The 26,128-nt window shown below is 42.8% G+C and overlaps 1 protein-coding gene across 11 annotated transcripts in view; it reads right to left on the bottom strand.

The window, feature by feature from the left end:
* Positions 1-26,128, bottom strand: part of NUMB (NUMB endocytic adaptor protein) — a 120,346-nt gene that overhangs the window by 37,715 nt on the left and 56,503 nt on the right. For all 11 annotated transcript variants that reach the window (XM_084847231.1, XM_084847257.1, XM_084847295.1 and 8 more), the window contains 2 exons: positions 15,556-15,698; positions 575-649 (listed from right to left, as the gene is read on the bottom strand). In XM_084847231.1, the coding sequence (XP_084703357.1) occupies positions 575-649; positions 15,556-15,681 (201 nt within the window). In that variant the 5' untranslated portion in view covers positions 15,682-15,698. The remainder of the gene's footprint in view (positions 1-574; positions 650-15,555; positions 15,699-26,128) is intronic.

The following is a 26,128-nucleotide window of genomic DNA, read 5'->3' as shown; positions in this document are numbered from 1 at the left end:
GCTCCAGTTAGAAGATTTTAGTGGCATATATTGTTCTTATTAGTGAGGATTCTCAATTTCACAAGTCTTCAAGAGACTCCCCCTATCTCATTCATGACTGAAGTCAAACATCAAGAGCAGAAACTGTTCTATGAACCTAGTATCAGCTAACCATTTTGACTGCAAAGTGAAGGAGCAAAGTGAAGGCTTCCGAGTACATACATATGGAAAATAGTAGTTCTAGTCTACATGGCACGGAGAAAGGATGACCATCCAAAAAGCTAATCTGTTCAAGAAAAAGGTAATGTGATCTGTTCAAGGAGGAATAAGTAGCATATTTCAGAGAATGAATTTTTCTTAAAGGCAGCAGCAATAAACCAAAGTCTTTCAGTACTGTTTAGGAACTTCCTGAAGGCATGGGACAGCTACCACAAATAGGAGCCATAGTTTCAACTCTTCTTTTAACATATAGTGGCATGCCGCATTAACTATATGCAGTGCTTTAAGGAAAATATTTAGCTCTTTAAAAAGACCCATGTATACCTTGAAACTGGATATACTGGTATAATAACAGTATTTTAATAAGTATACGTACAGCTTTCAGTCTCTTCACAGCATCTTCACATATATGCATTCCTCTTGATTCATCCACTTCTACATGTCCCAAATACTGAGAGAGTGAAGAAAAAGGTCAGATTAGAAAGACTGCATTAGACCCACTCTTTTGAATTCATACACATATTTAGTTTGCTTGGTTAAATAGTTCAATATTTTCACGTGCACTGTACATACCGACTACAGAACATCAAGCAGCAGGTGGGTCCCTAATTCACATTTACACTGTTTTGCATGTGAAATAAACTAACAGAATGCATCAAAAAAGCAACACCACAAGCAGAAACAAACAAGAATCCAACAGATGTGGGAGAACTGATCCAATATAAATCCCAATGCATTTTGAGCAATGAATTCAATGCTGTTGAATAGTAATGTCAAGTAACTTCCTGCCAGTTGAAATAATACAACATCAGCCTTAACAAAATTTGAGATACTAATGGTGACAGGCAGATTCATTTGCTTTTTAAAAGCCACCACTAACGCTCTTGCAATACAAAATGAGCAGATGAAAAAACTGTGATGCAAAGGAGGTGTGTGGAGTATTTACTTTAAGGCAAATTCATTTTGTTCAAAACTCACTAGCTTTGACTCCTGACAGAGACCTTTTGAACAGTGAAAGCAGGCATGTGCCATCCAGCTCAAACTAGATCTTCAGAGAAATTCATTTTCACCAGCAATAGAAGATACTATCTCCTGCAGAATCTAACACAACATAAGGCCCTCTGAATAATTGTAATGGAATAGATACATGCCATTTAGATTTTTTAAACAAATACAATGCAAAATTTAATATAATCAAACTTGAGATGCCTTACATCAGCCTTCCTCAATCTGGAGCCCTCCAGATGTATTGGACTGCAACTTCCATAACTCCTAGCCAGCATGACCATTGGCCCAGCTGGCTGGGAATTATAGGAGTTACAGTGCCGCACATCTGGAGAGCACCAGGTTGGGGATGGTTGCCTTACATCATAAACCATGGCCAAGACCCAAGGAATGGATACAAGGTAAACAGAGCCGGTGTTTTACTTTCAGTTTTCTGCAGCCATGCTCAATGTTGGACAGAAAAGCTGCTCTGTAAGGTCTTATTTGGCAATGGAAGGCAATGTAGAGAAATACAACAAGCAAAGTTCTGGTTGGATGCACAGTTCACTCTCACATATGAATTTCCACTCTTTGAAGCCTGGCCTATATGTTTTCAGAATTGAAGTCTCAAATCTTCAACTATTTTTGTATTTTTATATGACTAAAGACAAAATATAGATCTACAGACAAAAAATAAACGTGGTAGCATAAATGTCTCAACATTACACCACTATTCATTTTCTAATCAGACCTTATTGCAGCTATGATTTTATTTATTTATTTTATTATTGCATTTATATCCCACCTTTTTTCCTCTTGCAAGGAACCCAAGGCAACTTACATTATCCTCCTCCTCTCCATTTTATCCTCACAACAACAACCCTGTGAGGTAGGTTGGGCTGAGAGTGTGTGACTGGCCCAAAGTCACCCAGTGAGCTTCCATGGCTGAGTGGGGACTAGAACCTGGATCTCCCAGCTCCCAGTCCAACACTCTTGCCACTACACCACACTGGCTCTCTACAATTTTGAGGATTTAAAAGATCCCTGTCTATCATAAGGTAGATCCATGGTCCTCTTAATAATAAAGTCTTGTCATTTTATTGCTCTCAAGTCTGTAAACAGGTGGACAACCTCTGATCCTCAGTCTAATTTCAAAAGCTTTCTGCACGCTACCAGTTCAAACCTCTGGCAGGAGCCATCTGTCCCTCCCCCGGCAACCTCCTTGTCAAGGAGGGAGAGAGAAGGGGGGTATCAGAAAGAGAGAAACAGGGGTAGTCCTGATCATTTTTGGCTCTGGCCCCACTTGCTGTTGGCTTCAGCCCCAACCCCTAATGGCATGCCCCCATGCCTGATTACCTCCAAAGGAATGCAGTGTTCAACAGGTAAATAATGTTATCCACCCTAGCTGTAAACACTAGACTTTCCAAGTGTTGTCTTGAGAAATGGTTAAAATATTCTTTCACTACACCAAATGGCTTTGCAGTTTTTCATTAATCCTGTTTACAGTAGTGAAGAGTCTTTCTAGATTGATTAGCCAAATTCTACTCATTATGAAGTACTGTATCATGGTTAGGTCTAATATAATGCCAGCTACTGACAAACCAGTCTTTAACAAGACTTTAGAACCAGTTTCTAATTTTCACAGGCCATAACAGATGCGGTTAATATATAGTGATATGACTGCAATGCTATTGTATGAATTACTTCGTATATGTTTGGCAGTGCTGGCCAGTCTTATTCCTACTGACAAAAAAAAGTTATGTTCCATTAACCCTATCATAGTTCAAGAAACTATACAAATAATTATAAATCCCTAATGATCATGACATTGATATCAAATTACAGAGGTCTGATATAGGCAGGTTGCTTACCTGTAACTGTAGTTCTTCGAGTGGTTATCTGTGCATTCACACATAGGGGCTCTGCGCCTGCATGGAGCTGCTACTCGGGAAACTTCCATAGCTGAGGAACGCTGTATTTTTGGTGGGAACTCTCCCCCCGCATCACACCGCACATGTTCTAGCAGGTTCCCGCCAATCTCCTCAGTTCCTTGAGACTGAATACACAGTCTTGGATCAGAGGGAAGTCCTCAGTATCAATACTCAAAGGATAGCGACATCGAAGAGGGGACAGTAGGTAGGTTGTGTGAATGCACAGATGCCACTCGAAGAACTACAGTTACAGGTAAGCAACCTGCCTTTCTTCTTCATGGTCTCTGTGCATCACACATATGGGCGATTAACAAGCCAACTTACCGGTGGTGGGTAGGTGCGTCATCATAGTACTGCCAACAGCACAGCTCTTCCAAATGTGCAATCCGACCTTGCGTATACATCCAACTTGTAATACTTCACAAACATAGATGGGGTAGTCCATGTAGCAGCCTTACACAGATTCTGCAAAGGCACCCCTCTACCAAAAGCTGTAGACATCGACATGGCTCTTGTCGAATGTGCTTGGGTTTGAGGCAAAATGTCTTGACCAGCAACCTGGTAAGCCAATTTTATAAGGTGAATTATCCAAGCAGCTAGCCTTTGAGATGACACAAGTGAGCCTTTATTAGGTCCATCATAGCTGACAAATAGTCTCATGATAAGATTCAGTTCTGGCCTTGTAGAAAGCTAGAGTTCTACGAACATCAAGGCTAGGTAAATGTCTTTCTAACTCTGAGGAAGAAGATGAGAAAAAAGCCAGAAGGATCATAGGTTGGTTAATATGAAAATCGGACACCACTTTAGGTAGTAAGGAGATGTCCGGTCAAATAATGACCTTGTCCCTATGAAATACAGTGAATGACGTGTCAAAACGGACAGCGCATAACTCACACGCCCTCCTAGCTGAAGTGATTGCCACCAAGAAAGCCACTTTCCAAGAGAGTAAACTAATGTCAATAGTAGCCATTGGCTCAAAGAGCTTCGACATCAAAGCCCGTAGCACCAAAGCAAAGATTCCATTCCAGTACCATCAGGGAGAACCAAATTTCTTAATCCACACAAGAACAGTTTGGTGAGTGGATGTGTAAACACCAAAGACCCTTGTATCTGTCCTCTCATCACAGATAATGCAGCCACATAGACTCTAATGGACGAGTATTTAAGACCCTTCTGAAACAAATGGTGAAGGAACAACAAAACATTTGAAATCAAACAAGAAGAAGGGAAGAAACTGTTGGATTCTGCAAACCTCTGAAAAGTTACCCATTTATTATTGTAGGAGTGACAGGTTCTGTTACTTCTAGCAGCGTTCAATACTTGCTGAACAAGATCTCATTCCTATGGATGAATCCTCCACACCGTCAGCTTCAATGCCTGTACATCTGGGTGCTGGATCCTCCCTCCGTTCCAAGAGAGCAGGCTCCTTAGGAGTGGGAGACGCACGAAACTGCCCTTGGCCATGCCTAACAGAATCATGAACCACAGCTGTCTCTGCCACCACCGAGTGATCAATATGCAAATGGTCCTCTCCTCCTTGATCTTTGCTATCACTCTTGGTAGCAGAGAAAATGGAGCAAAGAGACAGAAGAAGGCCTCCATCGAAGCAGAAAAGCGTCTCCCAAAGACCGGCGGCCTGCTCCCACTCTTGAACAGAACGTCTTGCACACCACATTTGAGGGGCTTATGAACAAGTCCACTGATGGGTGCCCCTACCTTTGAAAGATCCTGCATAGGATGACTGGAGACAGTTCTCACTTGTGGGATGTTTGGAAGATATAAGTGAGTGAGTCTGCCAAAATGTTGTTTTTCCCCACGATGTGAAACGTTGTAATGCGTATGCCCCTGAGGACGATATAGTCGTAAATTTTGAGGGTCAGTCCAACTAGCATGAATGAGCGAGTGCCCACTTGCTTGTTCAGGTGCCGAAGAATGGAAATATTGTCTCAAGTTGTCTCAAGTGATTGAGATCGTTGGGGTTCATCCACCAGACAGATTGAGCAATGTGGTCTGGGATCGTGAATCGGATTTGACAAGCGTCGGTCTCGTTGTGGAAAATCCTGATGAACCAGTTTTGCACGGGTTGCATTCTCAATTGTGTCCACTCCATTACAGACATTGTCGCTGCCATCTGTCCCAACAAGCATTGTATGTCGTGAGTGGAAACACATCTGTGTCAGTATGGAGTGCTCACCATGTATTATCAATTGAAGTGCATGGCCCTTAGGAAGATAAGCACGGCCCATCATGGTATCCAAGAATGCCCCTATGAACTTTATTGTTTGAGAAGGAAGTAAGCTTGATTTCTCCTCGTTGAGCCAAATTCCAGAGTGTCAAGAAGATTATGAACAGCCACGATAGAACAACCCATGGCTTCTTTGGATGTGTCGACCAGGAGCCAGTCTAAATACGGGTGAACTTTGATGCCCTTGAGTTGGAGATATGCACAAACTATTGCTACGCATTTCGTGAATACTCTCAGTGCTGTTGCAAGGCTGAAAGGTAGTACCCAGAACTGGAACATATCCAGTCCTACAGCAAAGCAAAGGAACCTCCAAAATGACTCTTCAACTTCTATGTGGAAATAAGCCTTCTGTACAGAATCCATTTGGTCGTCTATTTTAGAATTAAATAGACCTTCTCCATCGAAAGGTAAGTCTTCAATCCTAGAATGGGCTTCAGGGGTTAATCCTGCAGACCAGAGCCATGCATGACACCTCTGTGCAACTTCACCCACCATTGACTTCATGCTGCAATCCGCGTGACGTGTGGTATTGATTTGTTGGCATGAAAGCCGAACTGCTGTGGATTGGAACACTATGGCCAATTCTCTCTGATCATCCAGCAGGTAAGTGCATAGAGAATCCACCTTTACCCACAGAAATAATTGATAATGAGATATCATGGCTTGGTAGTTAGCAACACCAAGTCCCAATGTTGCAGATGAATAAAATCTTCAACCCATGAGGTCGAGCCTACATCCTTTATCCACCAGAGATGTATGAGATCGCTGGGATGGGCCCTGAGCTGATTCGACTATTATTGAATTGGGACGTGGATGTGAGAAAAGGAATGTGGTGTCCTTTTCTTGCACTTTATACATCGACTCCAATCTCTTAGACATGGGAGCCATTGAAGGACGGTGCGGACCAAGTTTGTTTCACTGTTTGAAGAGTTGGCAAGAGTGGGATTGATACCGGTACCGAGGACTCAGACTCAGCATCAAAGACTGGTGGATCCTGGACTTTTTCCGTTGGTTGTTGCACCTCTACTCCCAACTACTGCGCCATTTGTAAGACTTGTTCTGAAAAATGGCCCAAATCCTTTGAAGGAGAAGCCCTATCCCACGTACCCAACACATCATCCAGAGATGAAATAGATGGTGGGACGGAGGAATAATAAGAAGAATCAGATTGATAATCATCCACTGAGTCGTTAGATAACTCCGTCTGCTTTGTAGCCTTTACTTGTCTACTCTGATCCTGGACAGGTGGGGGTGGCAAGGCGCAACTTGGAGGAGTCTGCTCCATGTTGTCTTTAGCTAGCTATAATGAGGTTGAACGCGGAGGTACTGGAGGTGGCTGCTGAAACACATCAATATCTAAAGGACATGAAACCGAAGCTGATGGGCGTGATCTGTATCGAGGAGAGGCTGCTCTTAAATATCTCGCACAATCATAGTACAGATCATAATCTCTTCTGAGTGACCAGTTATCACAGTGATACAACCTTTGAGGAGGCATAGACCAGCCCAAGCATTAATCCCTCTCCTGTTGAGGGGAGCAATGTTTACTACGATATTCTTCATCGTAACAGCGAAGGGGTGAACAGAACTGAAAGACACGATCTCCCTGAACTGTTGAAGGTGGTGATCTTCCTTACCGAGAAGCCTGCAATCCTTGATCATAGTATTGCGATCCTGGAGATTGAGATAGTCGGTCCCGAGGGCTGACATCGGTTTGATACCCAACGGGGGGAAAGATCTCTGATCTCCCCTTCCGAAACCGTAGATGGACAGTACAACGGTACAGTGGCAGTCAGTACCAAAGGCAATGTCGGAATCGGTGAGTTTAGAAGAGGTGGGGGGGGATCCCCGACTTTGATGATCTTGGAGGAGTCTTTTTAACCTCCTTTTTCTTAGGCAGAGCCAGTGGTGGCAGCTTAGCATGCTTGGCCCTTTTGGAGATTTTCTTAGCCATCGAAACTACCAGCGAACAGCCAGTAGTAGGTGGGTCTGCTCTCTCCACCTCTGAGGAGGACTGCGGAGGAGTGGCTAATTCAGATCTTGGCATCTTTTTAGGTCCTGAAGTTCCCAAATTAGCTTCAGACTTCTGATTGTCCACCACTTGAAGAGGTTTTTTGCCACAGAATTGCCTTCAATCTATCGGAATTATTTTTCAGAGCTTGCTTGCAAAAGGATTGACAATGGTGCAAGTCTAGACAACGTGAGCCTCCCCAAGACAAAGAAGGCATAAAGAGTGACCATCAGACGGTGGCAATTTACTGCCACAGCAGACACACTTTCTGAAGGGGCCTTCAGTGCCATATGCCAAGAGACGAAGAGAAACTAACTATTCTAATCTACTATTTTTATTTTTTTAATACAAATAAACCAGAGAAAGAGAAAAAACAAAGAATGAAGATTAACCTCAGCACTGCAGTCCTAACTAGATGGCTGAAATTCCTGGACATGCAACCATAGTAGTGGTCAAAAAGGAACTGAGATCGACGGGAACCCGCTTAGACATGTGCAGTGGGATGGGGGGAACGGTCCCGTTCCTTAGCTATGGAAGCTTCCTGAGTAGAGGCTCCACACAGGCGCAGAGCCCATATGTGTGATGCACAGAGACCACGAAGAAGAACTAAATGTTTTGCTTGGCAACTTTCATCTTGTAGTTAAGCAAGGTAACAATGTGAACAGATTAAATAAAACTGCTTTATTCCAAGAGCAACTAGAATCATAGAATCATAGAATAGTAGGGTAGGAAGGGGCCTACAAGGCCATCAAGTCCAACCCCCTGCTCAATGCAGGAATCCAAGTCAGAGCATCCCTGACAGATGGCCGTCCAGCCTCGTCTTGAACGCCACCAGTATGGGAGAGCCCACCACCTCCCTAGGTAATTGGTTCCAACGTCGTATTGCTCTAACAGTCAGGAAGTTTTTTCTGATGTTCAGCCGGAATCTGGCTTCCTGTAACTTGAGCCCGTTATTCCGTGTCCTGCACTCTAGGATGATCGAGAAGAGATCCTGGCCTTCCTCTCTCTGACAACCTTTCAAGTACTTGAAGAGCGCTATCATATCTCCATTCAGTCTTCTCTTCTCAAGGCTAAACATGCCCAGTTCTTTCAGTCTCTCTTCATAGGGCTTTGTTTCCAGTCCCCTGATCATCTTTGTTGCCCTCCTCTGAATCCTCTCCAGTTTGTCTGCATCCTTCTTAAAGTGTGGTGCCCAGAACTGGACACAGGACTATTTTTGTCCTATTTCTAATATGACTGAAATCTCAAATTCTAACCTACACAGGTTTAACAGCTCTGCAATTGCTGCAATAAGCACTGATTTAAGCAGCAGGGGTGTTGGGAGGGGTTGAACTAGCACTTCTACATAAAATAATGGAACATTTTTACATGTCAAGTGCATGTAGCTACACGAAAACACAATTCATTGGCTTAATGAACATCAATCAATAGCGCTCTTCAAGTATTTGAAAGGTTGGCACAGAGAGGAAGGCCAGGATCTCTCCTCAATCATCCCAGAATGCAGGACACGGAATAATGGGCTCAAGTGATAGGAAGCCAGATTCTGGCTGAACATCAGGAAAAACTTCCTGACAGAGCAATACAACAATGGAACCAATTACCTAGGGAGGTGGTGGGCTCTCCCACACTGCAGGCATTCAAGATGAAGCTGGGCAGCTACTTGTCAGGGATGCTTTGATTTGGATTCCTGCATTGAGCAGGGGGTTGGACTCGATGATCTTATAGGCCCTTTCCAACCCAACTGTTCTATTATTCTATGAATCAATCTTGAACTATTAAAGCAACAAAACAGCAGTACCCCAGTTGCTCATACTTTGCAAAGAGAATATTTTTCCTAGGACTTGGAATCTGAAACCTTTGGCTGAAAGAGACACAAAGTATCTTGCCCATCATTCTCTTTTGCCTGAATTCACAACAGTCAAAATGCAGGAGACTGGGATCACCAACTGTTCACATGCAGGGCCAGCCCTAAGATAAACAGCACTCTGGACAAGGAGTGCCTTTAGTGCCCCCCCCCCCCAGTCAGCTTTGCAGGGCCACACAAAGGGTTTATGGAGTCTGGTGCAAGTATGATGCTGGGGGCCCTGCTTCTGCTCCCTACAAGGACCCATATATATGCGTACAAAGCTGGGGGGGCACATCCAAGGTTTATTGCATGCAAGGACTACATCTGAAAATTCTCACCTGCAGCTCCTCCTTGCCCTGGGTTCAAGCTGAATGCTAGATATGTTTCATTTTTTCTTACATAGGGATAAAGGTATAGGGATCATGTTGTGGTGCTCCTGAGTACCTCCTCCAAATTCCAAACCCATTATGGCAGAACTTCTCTCTTCTTCCTAGACCTCAGTCTCACAGGTCTGGTTGTGGCCTGCTGCTGGCCTTCTCCACTACCCACTCAGGAAGGATTCCTTCCTTGAGGCATGGCCTCACACCACTCTATGCCTTTCCTTGAGGTAACTGCCACGGATAATTACTCTCCAGTGGCACCTTGCCTGGAAATCTTAGGTGGTGTTTATTCACTCACTTACTCCTTGAACTCTTTCCCCAGTGGAACTGGAGTTCTTTCTGTGACAAGAACAGGCCGCTTGCTCTGCCACAGAATCTCTCCTTAAAACCTTCTCTGTTCCTCAAGTCATGTGGTGTGAGTGGCTCTCAAAAGATGACTTTCATGGAGTTGTAGGTTATATTCTTTGTTATGTTCAGCACACACACAAAATGGCTCCTGCTGGAAGCTCTACTCCTTGAGCTCCAGCACTCCCTCCTCAGCTACAAAAAGTAAGCCCTTTGTTGGAGTGGCATTTGTTGTTTATTCGTTCAGTCGCTTCTGACTCTTCATGACTTCATGGACCAGCCCACGCCAGAGCTTCCTGTCAGCCGTCGCCACCCCCAGCTCCCCCAAGGTCGAGTCCGTCACCTCCAGAATATCATCCATCAATCTTGCTCTTGGTCGGCCCCTCTTCCTTTTGCCTTCCACTTTCCCTAGCATCAGCATCTTCTCCAGGGTATCCTGTCTTCTCATTATGTGGCCAAAGTACTTCAGTTTTGCCTTTCATATCCTTCCCTCAAGTGAGCAGTCTGGCTTTACTTCCTGGAGTATGGACTGGTTTGATCTTCTTGCAGTCCAAGGCACTCTCAGAATTTTCCTCCAGCATCACAGTTCAAAAGCATCTATCTTCCTTTGCTCAGCCTTCCTTATGGTCCAGCTCTCGCAGACATAGGTTACTACAGGGAATACCATTGCTTTAACTATGCGGACCTTTGTTGTCAGTGTGATATCTCTGCTCTTCACTATTTTATCAAGATTTGTCATTGCTGTCCTCCCAAGAAGTAAACATCTTCTGATTTCCTTGCTGCAGTCAGCATCTGCAGTAATCTTTGCGTCTAGAAAGACAAAGTCTGTCACTGCCTCTACATTTTCTCCCTCTATTTGCCAGTTATCAATCAAGCTGGTTGCCATAATCTTGGTTTTTTTGAGGTTTCACTGCAACCCAGCTTTTGCACTTTCTTCTTTCACCTTCATCATAAGGTTCCTCAGCTCCTCCTTGCTTTCAGCCATCGAAGTGGTATCATCTGCATATCTGAGATTGTTAATGTTTCTTCCAGCGATTTTAACTCCAGCCTTAGATTCATCAAGCCCAGCACGTCGCATGATGTGTTCTGCGTACAGGTTGAATAGGTAGGGTGAGTATACAACCCTGCCGTACTCCTTTCCCAATCTTAAACCAGTCCATTGTTCCGTGGTCTGTTCTTACCATTGCTACTTGGTCATTATACAGATTCCTCAGGAGGCAGACAAGATGATTTGGTATCCCCATACCACCAAAAACTTGCCACAATTTGTTATGATCCACACAGACAAAGGCTTTAGAATAGTCAATAAAAAAAGTCTTAAAAGGGACAGCATCACTATATACAACACTCTCCCAGGCTGTAGCTTCTTCTTCAGTCTTCCTCCCTTGCTGCTTTCCACTGAGAACAACTTTGCTCAAAACCTTGATCTCCCAGCACCTGTGCTACAGTTTGTACAAGCCAAAGCAGAAAAAGCCACATTCCGAGCAGTGGGAGTGCGTTATGCAACACAGCAGAACTATGACAGGTTTTACTTTTAATATTTTTTGTAGCGGTTCTTGTCTTTTGGTAAGCATCCTTTATTTTATAATATCTATTATTTTTATCTTTATTATTTTTAAAGAAAAGTTATAAATAAAAAAGGTATCCAGCTGACCTCTAACAGCTTATGGCTTTATTTTATTATTATTTATATAGTGCTTATACTGTTTACAGTATTTGAAGTGCTAAGTGCTCAGTAATGTTGCCTCAAAGTAACGCCACATTCCATTGATTTTTACCTAGTGCAAATGACATCAAAGTAGAAACTGAAAAAGAAACATACTTTAAAGCTAACTGAAGGAAGATCATTTTTGTAGTTAGTACCCAAACAACCTGTAAGGCCTTGAAAAAGTGGTTACGGACACTTGCTTTTTGCCACCCTAGCTCCCTGAAGACAGTACATTAAAAAAAATACAGCCACTGAGCTCAGCTAGGCACCCCCCTCTGCTCAGCGCCCCAGGCAATCACCCAGCCTGCCCACTCCTAAGGCTGGCCCTGTTTGCATGATCATTGAGGGGACTCTCTCTTTCTTTTTACGGCAACTGTGAATTCAAGTTGACTAGACCAGGACCCACTCAATTAAGAAATGTACAATATAGTGTTAATCATCTAAAAATTTCTGCATTACTAGGTGTAAGCAAACAATCTGTTACATTTTGAATTGCAATAATCTATTCTACCCAAATAAATTTAGAGGTCTTAATAAAAGGACCTACAAAACAAATAGCCTTTTCAATCCTCTGTGAAGTACTATCTTTGAAAATGAGTTCTCACACACATAAAATGAGTAGATATAGGTGTTCTAGCCAAGACAGTAAGACATATTTGGCACAAAACACCAATTGTGTAGATAAGCTACAATTTTTCATTTTATTTAAAGGGTCCATAGAAAATGAAAATAATCTGCAAGGAGATTGAAATGCAGCTAATGAAACACTGATCATAGTATCCAACTTCAGAAAGTTGGAATTTTCCCACTTTAAGGTAAACAACAACCTAGGCCTAAACACTTGAACACCTCATGTTCTATTGCTTCAAAAAGATCTACGTAAGCCACAAGATACAGATCTGTGAAAAAAAAAAATAGAGGCCATAAGAGTAGTACTAAGCAGTACTTGGTAGAATCAAAGCAGTTGACACAGGTAAGGTAGACAGACTCACAGCAGCCACGGGGCTGAAACAGAATTGGTCTCTGCACTTGCAGTCTGAGATCCCATCTGAGGACTGAGATGGTGGCCACCAATGCCTTCTCCCATAGAGATGACAAAGAAACTAGAGGAGCAGTTGTCACAGGTATCTTTAGTGAACTTCAGGCAATGGAGGCATGTCTTGGGCTCCTGACCCCAAGAAAACTCAAAACAGTGGTGGTGGCCATCTGTAGTGGAGCCAAGTTTATCCCCACAGCCATGGTATTTTTAAAGGATGCCCATTGTGCCATAGCTATGCAAACTGAAGGGAAAAACTCTAACAAAACAAGGAAAAAAGGATGCTAAAGATCACCACTGAAGAATCACAAGAGAAAGTTCACTGAGCTCTTAACAAGTGACTCTTAGCAGGTGCTCAGTGGTAGGACAGGCACTGTAGGCTCCTTTGATAGTTGGCAACATTGGAGGTGGTCACTTTTAAGCAATGCTGTCTGAGTGAAGCTATACAGTGGAGGGAAAAACTGACAGCACAAAACAATCTTGCCTAAAGGCCCTGGAGATCATGTAAGTAAGGCCAAAGGAGCAGCACCTATCTAATCAAAACTGCACATATTCAGAAGCCCCAGGTGGAGCAAGCACTAATTTAATCATGCACACATATGTCAGCCCTGAGGTAATTTTCCCATGTATGTTTAATCACTGGTCCAGGTGCACAACTGGGAATTTCTCAAATTTTTGGAAAGGTCACAATTTTTAATCGCTGTAGCACTTTCTTTCTTGATTTGCCTCTTTTGACATTTGTGATGACTCTGGCCAAGAGTTGCCCCAACCTTTTGTTTTCAGCCCAGAACTGCTATTGAGGCCATCTGCGAATCATTCCCTAGCCTCTTTGTGTCTTGTCATGTCAGACTTGGAACACACTGTGCCTTTGTAACCTTTGTTAAAACAGTATAAGAATCCTAGGCTCTGAGCCCTCAATGTACCAGTTTACCCAATCAGTTCCATTTCTGACTGCTGAACCAGTAACATGCACTAACCACACTACTGAAATCACTTTGATCTCCTAGCCTCCCTGCACTCATGGCAAGATTCCAACCTGCTTCCCAGAGCATGGAAAACGTCAATGTTCTGTAGCTAACCCAGGACCAGACATCTCCTCTGTTCATCCCAGACAAGCCAAAATAGACCAGGTTGCTTCTGTTGGCCTTTGCAAACTGAGGTATAACTGCCAAGAAGCACAGAATGCCATTGTTTTGCCACCCTGCTCCTCCACATTTTGCCCAGACTCCCCACAGTCTGGTCACCTATGTTCTCACTTTGCTACGGCAGAAACCTGCTGCACACCACTTTTTAAAGTATACTTCTACAAGGCAAGTGAAGACAAATACCACTTCAGGGAAAGTAGAGAGTACTAATGCTGAAAAACTGACAAAAGCAACTTTTTCTATAGAATGTTTATTCTTAAGCACCCACAATACAATGAATTAGCTAGGAAGCATCAGTCTGCAAGCATCCCAGTCAGATCTATAGAATTAGTTTCCTTCTACTCTTTTGTGTGTTCCATACACTTAAGTGACAAGTACAAAAAGTGGGACAGGACCTATCTGACTTAAAATCAGGCATGTTAGGAATTTCAGCCTCATTTAAAAAGCTAGTTTCTAGCTCACATTTGTGAAGAGAAATGTTAGCACATATGAGCAATGCCGTCTGAAAAACCAAAAGTGAGGTTATTTAAAATTCACCATGTAGTTTCCTTTAGCTCCACTCATATGCTACCTCCTCCCATTTAAAACAATTCAGGGCATACAACACAGGACTAGGAGCATCATTAAAAAGTGATTCCTGTTTGCTGGAGATACTAAGGAACATGAAAAATTCAGTTACCTCTGAAGGGCAGGACTACTTGTAAGAAATAAAACACAAACATTTTCAACACTGTTGTAACCATGAATCACCCCTTTTGCCTTAGCTAGCAACTTTCTATAATTAATTTTGTATAAAAACTATGCATTTCTGACTAGCATGGAAGACATGTAGAGGCTTTTAAATTTGTGGTACTGTGCTGCAACATTTAATCAGTTCATTTAATCAGTGAAAGACATTTTGATTAGAAGGTGCTCCAGTTAATTGAGCAGTACATTTTAACATTATTTTTATTACAAAAATGTATGATTTTATCAAAGGCACTCTCCCTTTCCTGTGTCATGAGCGCCTGTAAGATGCCTACTGTAAAACTTGCCTGCATCTTCTAATAAAAAAGTATGCCTCTTGTTTTGCTCATGTGCAAATTTATGCAGATTTCATTTATCAATCATAAACTTAATTGACTAGGATTTCTTTTATCAGATGACGTATATAGCCTTCTTGATATTTTATGTACCGGTAGAACCAAAGAGAACGTGTAGGAAGGTCATACAAAAAACAAAGACTGTGCTGGCCATAAGAAAAATGCCAAAATCCATATGGTTCAATATCTTTTTAGGTCAATTCAAAGATCACAAAAAGTGTGCAAGCATTCAAGATCTCCACATCTTTTCATCAGGCAAAATGTTACAAAAAGCAGGTGGGGGGGATAGGGGAAAAAAGCTGACTGGATGTTGTTATCAGGATGTCTGCATGGTCAGAGTCTTAAGATGATATGGAAGAGGAGGGATTGCAGATATTCAAATTGGGCTCTGCCAGGTAATGTGCTAGTTTCAGGTTTCAAAGCTTCTAAGGACTACTGGGTAGAAGAAAGTCACAGACAATTGTAAATCCTCCATTTTTGTAGGAAGATGAGTAATATCACTTCTTTCACACAAATAAATGTGTGTGTTAAATAAATTAAATAAATTAAATAAATGTGTTAAATAAATTAAAGTGATCCAAGCACACACACACACACAGGATTTAGAAGTACACTGTACGTCCTGAAAACGAAGACATGCTTACCTTAACAGGGAAGCTGCACTTCCCAGTTCGAACCCCTTCTTCATCTGTCTGCCACTGGTGCGGCCTACTGGCTTCAGGGACATAGACATCTTTCTTTCTCCTAAAGCTCTGCCGTAATTTATTCATTGCTCAGTTCTCGTGCCCTACAAGAAAAAATAAACACGTTTAAGCAAGTGAAATCTTCCCTGAATGTACTGAAGGTCTTGGACAAATAATGAACCAAGCTACCTTATTCCTACAACTTAGAAAATGCTTGTGCAAGTGCCCTTTAAATGTTATATGTCCATGGGGGAAGGGGGCTTTTTCATGGGATCATCCTATGGTGCATCTGTAATATGCTCTTTCTGTAACATTCTGTAGGCCATGCAGCCATGAGCACAGAGGCTAGTCACAAGGGTTTTTCCCATACAAGAAGTATCCCAGCATGCTGATCTTGTGGGAAAAGCCCACTTGAATGGATGAATCCATGGAAACCCAATCAACGTCATAGTTAGAGGACACCTCAAGAGAGAGAGAGAAAAAAAAGGCTTTACAGCATGTGTTTCAGGATCAGCTTAAGTGACTCTGATCAAGTGCCTATGATTCAGATAATTGCAGCTTTCACACAATATGTATGTCAGGGTGGTCACTGAGCCCATAGAATCCCAGAGTAGTTCTGATTCTGAGGAAGAGGAGTCGCTCCTGGGAGAGGAGTGTGCTCCTCTTTCCCAGGGCCAACAGCTGACGGAGATTCCTCCCACCGGCATTCCTAGCTTAGATAGCAGTCCTGGGAGTGACAGAGCGCGGGAAGCAGACTTGATGGACGTGCGTCGCCAACGCAGAGAGCGGCGCCAAATGGAGGGTGTGGAAAGGAGGTGTAGTGCCCGGTTAGCGGGCAAACAATGGTTGCGCCCAGAGGATCCAAGGGAAAAGGGGAGGGACTCTCCCTAGCCCTTAAGTTCAGGTCTGCCAGTGATTCCCTTTCAAACGGGGACCAACTGTTCCAACTTAGGGCATAGGTACTCTGCCGCTCATATCTAGTTGCTAATAATAGAGTTGTTAAGTTGTAAAGGAGGAATAAAGCTTTGAAAAGAATCCCTTTGTCTGTGTCTGGACTTGGCTACTGGATTAGACTGAGAGAGACCTCCAAGGAGCCCTTGACAATGTACAACTTTCACACATTCAGCTTATTACTGCTTACTCTTCCAGCTTTGCTTTTATCTCCAGATGTAAGATGACAGATCTGCTAGACAAAGACTTAGAAATTTAGCCTGTGAACCAACTCATACCTATATGTTTCTGCCCACCAAAATAAAAGCAACCTAGGGCATTCTATTTTAAGAACGTCATTGTGATACAACAGAAGGAAGAGCAGGCTCAGATAAAATGGGAAACCATGGCTTGAATCTACTTCAGATTTTAAATTAACATTTCCTCCATGACATTTGAACACAGGGAAGTATGGTTTATGTAAACTATGATTTCAGAACAAGCCTGGATCTGAAACCACTGTTTAATATTGACTTGTTCTCACTTGTCATTAAACAAACCACAGGTTGAGTTTCGATATCACAGGGAATTGTGGTTTGTTTAAAATTGGAAGCAAGCGCTTTTGATCTCTTCCTCCTTGTGGATGTCAAAGAGGAGAAGAATGGAAGGGGGATGACACAAATGTAAGGGTCACCACAGCTCAATTCATATAGCAGAAAACCATGGCTTCCTGTTCTGAATTGGGCCCAAGTTGTACGTGAAATGCAGTGTCTCCTGTTATATGTGCATCTTCCTACCTGACTCTCTGTACTGGGACCACACTTCCAAACTTCTATAATACCTCCCTTCTTTTCACACAAGGACTACAGAAAAGAAACACTGAGACAAGAGCCAGAAAAGCAAGAACAATCTGCTAACTTAGATGTATTCATCCCTTCCATATAAATAGCACATTCCAGCACAACACACAGCATGTACTTTGCACTTCCACTATCAAAAGATAAATGCCTTATTGAAGCGATAAGCAAAAGCAATCCGAAACTGTTTTAAGGGGAAAAAAATCATAATTATTCTTTCCAACTAAACTAAGTGTTGAATTGCCTTGACAGTTACCCATTTATAGAAAGTGTCAAGTATCTAACATCTAAGCAGCTTAGAAATTCAGAACACAGCCTTTGTGAAACTGAACATAGGCCAAGATGAAGCAAAGTTCGGGGAGGATGTTTTCTCTATAATCTAGTTTGTCTTCTGTCTAGTTCATGTACATACTCTAGAATGTGTCACTTTATGTCCACAAAACCCTAATTCAAATGTATTTTCCATCTCCTTTATCATGCACTATACCATTCATGAACTAAGGAAGGAAATAGTTGAAGATAAATCACCAACTTCTTGGGGCTTTTAAAACCTAGTATGAACATTTGCTGGCAAAATGAGATGCATAACCATTGTGAGTAGTTTAATAAATTAATTCATATTCACTCAGACTTTACATGCTAAAGTTTATGCAAGTTCTACTTACAATGATATCCACAAGTTTTACCACAAACACTCTACTGCGCCTTCGCTTTATTAGAAATTAACTGGTATCTGCTTGATTTAAAAAAGAATGGACCAACATCACGGTACAAGTTTTAAAGACAAAACACCCACTTTCTCATACCAATAAGCCATGTTCTATTACAACCTAAGATCTACTGTGTGTCTGCAAAGGTCTATGTCTGCTCAGATATCACAGAGCCACCTATGGTACAGGAATGGGAATTACTATGTTGTTGTTGTTCAGTCGTTCAGTCATGTCCGACTCTTCGTGACCCCATGGACCATAGCACGCCAGGCCTTCCTGTCCTGCGGTCTCTCCCGGAGCGTGCTCAAGTTCATATTCATTGCATCCGTGATGCTATCTAGCCATCTCATCCTCTGCCGTCCCCTTCTCCTTTTGCCTTCAGTCTTTCCCAACATCAGGGTCTTTTCCAGAGAGTTTTCTCCTCGCATTAGGTGGCCAAAATATTGGAGCTTCAGCTTCATTATCTGTCCTTCCAATGACCACTCAGGGTTGATTTCCTTTAGGATGGACTGATCTGACCTCCTTGCAGTCCAGGGCACTCGTAAGAGTCTTCTCCAGCACCACAGTTCGAAAGCATCAATTCTTCGGCGCTCAGCCTTCCTTATAGTCCAGCTCTCACAGCCATACATTACTACTGGGAAAACCATAGCTTTGATTAGATGGACCTTTGTCGGCAAGGTGATGTCTCTGCTTCTTACTATGCTGTCTAGGTTGGCCATAGCTTTCCTCCCAAGGAGCAAGCGTCTTTTAATTTCATGGCTACAGTCACCGTCTGCGGTGATCTTGGAGCCCAAGAAAGTAAAATCTGTCACTGCTTCCATTTCTTCCCCTTCTATATGCCAGGAAGTGATGGGGCCAGATGCCATGATCTTAGTTTTTTTAATGTTGAGTTTCAAACCAGCTTTTGCACTCTCCTCTTTCACCCTCAACAAGAGGCTCTTGAGATCCTCTTCACTTTCTGCCATTAGGGTGGTATCGTCTGCATATCGGAGGTTGTTGATAATTCTCCCAGCAATCTTAATTCCGACCTCTGATTCATCCAACCCGGCATTTCTCATGATGTACTCTGCATATAAGTTAAATAAGCAGGGTGACAATATGCAGCCTTGTCGTACTCCTTTCCCAATTTTGAACCAATCGGTTGTTCCATGTCCGGTTCTTACTGTTGCTTCTTGACCCTCGTACAGGTTTCTCAGGAGACAGGTAAGGTGGTCTGGTACTCCCATCACTTTAAGAATTTGCCACAGTTTGTTGTGATCCACACAATCAAAGGCTTTAGTGTAGTCAATGAAGCAGAAATAGACGTTTTTCTGGAATTCTCTTGCTTTCTCCATGATGCAGCGAATGTTGGCGATTTGATCTCTAGTTCCTCTGCCTCTTCGAAACCCAGCTTGTACTTCCGGTAGTTCTCGGTTCGCATACTGCTGAAGCCTAGCTTGTAGGATTTTGAGCATCACCTTGCTGGCATGTGAAATGAGCGCAATTGTGCGGTAGTTTGAACACTCTTTGGCGTTGCCCTTCTTTGGAATTGGAATGTAAACTGACCTTTTCCAGTCTTGTGGCCACTGTTGAGTGTTCCAGATTTGTTGGCATATTGAATGCAGCACTTTAACAGCATCATCTTTTAGGATTTTAAATAGCTCGGCTGGAATACTGTCATCTCCGCTAGCTTTGTTGTTAGTAATGCTTCCTAAGGCCCACTTGACTTCACTCTCTAGGATGTCCGGCTCAAGTTCAGTGACCGCACTATCATGGCTATCAGGGACATTCAGATCATTCCTGTATAGTTCTTCTGTGTATTCTTGCCACCTCTTCTTAATCTCATCTGCTTCTGTTAGGTCCCTGCCTTCTTTGTCCTTTATCATGCCCGTCTTTGCACAAAACGTTCCCTTGAGATCTCCAATTTTCTTGAAGAGATCTCTAGTCTTTCCCATTCTGTTGTTTTCCTCGATTTCTTTGCATTGTTCATTTAAGAAGGCCTTCTTGTCTCTCCTTGCTATTCTCTGGAACTCTGCATTCAGTTGGGTATATCTTCCCCTTTCTCCCTTGCTTTTCGCTTCCCTTCTTTCCTCAGCTACTTGTAAAGCCTCATCAGACAACCACTTGGCTTTCTTGCATTTCTTTTTCTTTGGGATGGATTTCGTTGCTGCCTCCGGAACAATGTTACGGACCTCCGTCCATAGTTCCTCAGGCACTCTGTCTATCAGGTGTAATCCCTGAAATCTATTCCTCACCTCCACTGTATATTCATAAGGCATATGATTGAGGTCATACCTGAACGGTTTAGTGGTTTTCCCGACGTTCTTCAATTTAAGCCGAAATTTTGCAAGAAGCAGCTCATGATCTGAGCCACAGTCAACTCCAGGTCTTGTTTTTACTGACTGTATGGAGCTTCTCCATCTTTGGCTGCAAAGGACATAATCAATCTGATTTCGATATTGACCATCTGGTGATGTCCATGTGTAGAGTCGCCTCTTGTGCTGTTGGAAAAGAGTGTTTGCTATGATCAGCGTGTTCTCTTGGCAAAACTCTATTAGCTTTTGTCCTGCTTCATTTTGTACACCAAGGCCATGCCTGCCTGTTATCCCGGTGATTTCTTGACTTCCTACTTTAGCATTCCAATCCCCTATGATGAAGAGGACATCTTTTTTTGGTGTTAGTTCTAGAAGGTGTTGTAGGTCTTCATAGAACCGATCAACCACAGCTTCTTCGGCCTCAGTGGTTGGGGCATAGACTTGAATTACTGCGATGTTGAATGGTTTGCCTTGGATTCGTACTGAGATCATTCTATCGTTTTTGAGATTGTACCCCAGTACTGCTTTTCCCACCCTTTTGTTGACTATGAGTGCTACTCCATTTCTTCTAAGGGATTCTTGCCCACAATAGTAGATATGATATTCACCTGAATTAAATTCGCCCATGCCTGTCCATTTTAGTTCGCTGATTCCCAAGATGTCGATGTTCAATCTTGCCATCTCATGTTTGACCACCTCCAGCTTACCTTGATTCATTGATCTTACATTCCAGGTTCCTAAACAATATTGTTCTTTACAGCATTGGATTTTCTTTTCACCACCAGACACATCCACAGCTGAGTGTCCTTTTGGGTTTGGCCCAGCCGCTTCACTCTTTCTGGCGCTACTTGGAAATACCCTCTGCTCTTCCCCAGTAGCATATTGGACACCTTCCGACCTGGGGAATTACTATAGCAATTGACATTTTGGCAGACGTGGACCATTACTTTGAATGTGTAGGGCAGTGCCCTCCTGCCTTTCTGGTCCCATCCACAGTGTGAGAGATATCCCCCAGCAAGGTTACTTGCTCTTGAGGTATGTGCCCTGCCACTTGCTTCCTTAGCTGAGATCTCTCTGTCTCTCTGTCATTCTGTTTTGTTTTGACTAGCCAGGGTGGGCGCGCCTACTCAGAATATCCCCCTAGCCAGCCAGCTATAAGTAATAATGCTGCTGGGAGGACTGCTCTGCCTCATTTCTAAATATGGTCCTGATCAGCTCCCCTAAGCCAATTACCCAGTGTTTAGTTGGTGAATAGGACATCCATGGAGCAAGCTATAGCCACTTAAAAAAAGTTATTCCTGCGTCTGTACAGAGCACTGAAACAGACTGATTGCTCTTTGCTTCACTTTCTCAGCTAGAATGTAGAAGAGAGTAGCTCAGTGTGGCACTCCGGGAGAGAGCGCAGGACAGGAAGGCCTGGCGTGCTATGGTCCATGGGGTCACGAAGAGTCGGACACGACTGAACGACTGAACAACAACAAGCTCAGTGTGGGCACTGAGCTTGTGTCTCTATTCCTGATTTATTTCTTCGTATCAGAGTGAGTGAGTGAGCAAAAGAGCTTGATCTTGGTGCTTTTCTCTCAGATTGAAATGTACTGAATCCAAAATCCAGACAAGAGGGAAGCAGCGCTTAGGACAGATATGCTGCATTTAAGTTACCAGTATGCTTTTCAAATAAAAGAATACAGTTCCATTCAGAGAACAAGTTAAGGTCATCCAATTGTAGAACAAGGTCATCCAATTGTTTGAAACTGGTCAAACAGCACTGTTGACCAAATGGTCCCTATCAAGATTGCAGCACTAGGGAATTTTCAGCTTGCATGCTAACTGTGTTGGTCATTTTAACAGTTAACTGTACATTGCAAACTATTCATTAGTTCTAGAAAACAGAATCAAAAGAATTCTATAAAGTTTGCCAGTTTTGTAGGGGGCATTTCTCACAGTGGCACCTGAGATGATTTAAGATTTTTGTTGTCATACAGAATCACACTGTATGACTCAACTAAGCCTATGTTGTCTTTCTGAGCAATCCACAATTCTTCTCAGGAACAGAGAAGAGCCAGAAGTCAAGTAAGAAAGGATCACATAAATCACTAAAAATAGGTCAAAAGTCCACCTTCAGAAACATAGTATCATTAGGAGATGTAAAGCAGCTGAAGATTGTTGTATCCAAGATGACAAACTGAGATTGCCCACTTTTCTTTGGCAAACCAGAATACAAAGCAATGAATTGCAGTGTATGATCAGTTACTTGCTGTGTTTTAAGCCATTCCAAAGTACATCTTGAAAAATAGTAACCATTTCTCAGATGCAATCCTAGTGGTATAAGGCGGGGGGGCGGGGAGGTGGAGTCTAAATGTTGTTGTTCTTCCCCTCCTAAAATAAACTTTGACATAAGTAAACATTTCACAGTAACTCCAGTGAATCTGACAACAAAAAAAGCCTTCCTTTTTTTAAACAGAAAATACTTCTGTTTGTTAAGTTCTGCTGTGTAAGTATTTGGAAAACATATCTACATTCAAGCCTGAGATGCTGTAAAACCTAAAGATAGCACGATTATACTAAAAACAGTGAAGTGAAAATAGCATAATTTTGCTAAAACTGAAATCAAATCTGCTAATGCAGTTCAATATGACTAACTTCATTATACCATGACATTTCTTATACAGCATCGTGATGCTTATCTCATGGACATGCATGGATCTAATGTCACTGTAAACAGCTGTATAATGTTCAGACTTAGATTAAACCTACCCAAGAAAATAGCCCTCTCTGATGGGTCTACACTAAATACATTTGGGGAGGAACTATAGCTCAGTGGCAGAACATACGTTTTGCATACAGAATATCCCAGGTTCAATCCCTGACATCTCCAATTAAAAGGATCAGGTAATAGTAGCAGGTAAGGGGAAAGATATAGACAGGTTGCTACCTATAACTGTAGTTCTTAGAGTAGTCATCTGTGCATCAAGAAACTTCTGTAGCTGAGGAATTTTGGCAGGAGCCCTTCTTCCACTGTCCCAGTGTGCATGTTCCTAATGGGTTCCTGCTTATTCCCTCGGTTCCTTGAGACCAACATTGTAGCCACGGAACTGAGAAGAAATACCTTTGGTACCCAACATCAAACTCAAGTATGACACCAAAGAGAGGAAGGCAGGTGGGTTGAGTGAACTCAAAGAACTACAGTTACAGGTAGCAAACCTGTCTTTCATCTTCGTGGTCTTTGTGTATTACACATACGGGCAAGTAGCAAGCAAACTTGCTTGGGTGATGGGTCGATGTCCTATTACAATACAGCACAAAGGATGGCATGACCATCCTGGCACAACTGACCGAGATATGTCAATGCCAAGCCGAACATCCGTCCCCGTCACAGAATGGTGATCTGGACATATCTCAATCATGGCTGCTTTCGTAAAAACTAGGGGGATGACCTCCAACTGAGTAGAGTAAATCTGGGACCTGGATTGATCTTGGAAGGCGCTGTACCATTGCGGGTGAGAATGAGGTGGCAAAGTGGGTGGATTCATAGGGGATGTATCCCAGATCTCACCCTTTGATGTTGATGTGATTGGAATGGGATCGGTCGAAGCAGCAGGACTCACCATACAAATTGGTGAGAATAGGATTGGTAGAGCGGGAGGTAGAGACATCTGTCTGTACAGGAGACGGTGTTTGATCCCAAACCATTGGAGGAGCAGTGGGAGATGCGGCCAGTACTGGAGGTCACTGACGATCCCGAGATGCCAGAGCCAAATTGAGAAGAGCAGTAGGAAGTTAAGAGCACACTCGATCCTGAGTTGAGGTGCTAGGAGATGCGGGTCGTATGGGAGGTCACTGTCGATCCCAAAATGCTAGGGCAGGATCACAGAGAGTGGTAGGAGCCAAAGGATGCACTCAATCCTGAGTAAAGTCATCTGACTTTCTAGAAGTCTTTTTAGGTTCTGAAAGAGACAGACTCGCCTGTTTAGAAGCTTCAGCCTTCTTGATTAGCTTCTTAGCCAGTGTAAACATCAAAGACCGGCCCAGGGTGGGAGGATCTCGGGGGAGGACGACATTGAGGGGAAGACAACTCGGACACTGGAACAGGCTCCTGCTTGCTAAGCAAATCTTATGGTGGGGAGGTTGGCTTCTCCACTGCTTCAAACCCTCGTTTCCACAGAGCAACTTTCAGCAGGTCTGAGGAATTTCATCTCGCCTGCTTTGAAAATGCTTGGTAATGAGGACAATCCTCAACAATGTGGCCTTCTCCAAGGCAAAATAAAGCAAAGAGAATGCCCATTAGATGGCCGTAACTTCGCCCCACAATGGACACACTTTCTAAATGGCTCCCTAAGGGCCATATGCCTGTGACAGTGATCATGAGATCACGAAAAAATATATAAATAAAAACACAGAAAAGTAAAGATAGAAAACTTTGATAAGAAGAATAAAACCTCAGCTTTTGAAATGCTTTCAGAATGTCCTGAATGCAGGAAAAGTTCCCTCCTGAGGCTACCACAATGGTGGTCAAAGGAGAACTGGGGGAATAAGCAGGAATCCACTAGGGACATGTGCACTGGGACAGTGGGGGAAGGGTTCCCACCAAAATTCCTCAGCTACAGAAGTTTCCTGTTTCACAGATGACCACTTGAAGAACTACAGTTATAGGCAGCAACCTGTCTATATCTTTCCCATTACCTGTGATGCACAGAGATCATGAAGAAGAACTGCATGAGACTCTGGAAAGCACCTGCCACAGTAGACAAGACTACGTTAGACAGACAGTGCCTGGTTCACACAATCAAAACAGTCCACCGTGGATTGTTTAAACCATGGTGGGCTGCTGCGCATACCCGGATTTGCGGCTTGTCATGTTGTATGAACTTGGGAACCGTGAGTTATGTGAGGGTTAACAACCTTTGCATAACCCAGCAACAGACCATGGGCTATGCAAAGGTTTTTTTAACCCTCACATAACCCATGGGCCCCAGGTTCACATAACATGACAAGATGCGGCCAGGTGTTGAATATTTAAACTGGCTGCCCATATATGCCAGCATATGCTGCAGCCCACAATGGCTTATATAAGCCACGGTTGGTTGTTCTGTCATGTGAACTGGACCAAAGAGTCTGATCATATAAGGCAGCCTCCTATGTTCCACCCAACAACAAACCATGGGTTAAAACTCTGTATTGTTTATCCCTCAACAATCCAGAGTTCTGGGTTCATATGCACGCCAAACAACCCAGGAATGGTGTGGATGCAAAATGGAACCAGCAAGCAGGGGGGAGACAGTGCATTTGCCTGTTCCTACATGGCCCCCACAACCCATGGGTTGTCATTATGTACAAATGGGTCTCTGTGTCAACACTAAGCTTTTATAAGAATACTTATTTTAATTGTGTAACATACATATCGAGTCCTAAAGTACAAGTATTCAAAGAAGCCAAAGAAGTACAATTTTTTTAATTAGGGATTCATAATCAATGCTAAAATAAGACAGAAGCTTTAGTATGAATTTTAATTCATTAAAAACAGTTGTACCAACCATATTTTGGTCATGGTGGATTAATTTAAATCAGTTATTTAAAACAATTAAAAAGTCCATTAAAATCACTGATTTAAATCAAGTTTCCCATTGAGACTTTTTCATATATTTCCTGAACAATGGGGTAAATCTGACCACTAAGCCATGGTAATTTACAACTAGAGTATTATTTACACTGTTTCATTTTTACAAACAGACTTTGCATCCCATTG

This window comes from Heloderma suspectum, chromosome 1 (genome assembly GCF_057233095.1).
Source record: "Heloderma suspectum isolate Gila_16-S chromosome 1, 16-S_ref, whole genome shotgun sequence".
Taxonomy (NCBI): Eukaryota; Metazoa; Chordata; class Lepidosauria; order Squamata; family Helodermatidae; genus Heloderma; species Heloderma suspectum.
Note: the sequence above shows the minus strand (reverse complement) of the source record. Positions and strands in the feature narration are given on the sequence as shown.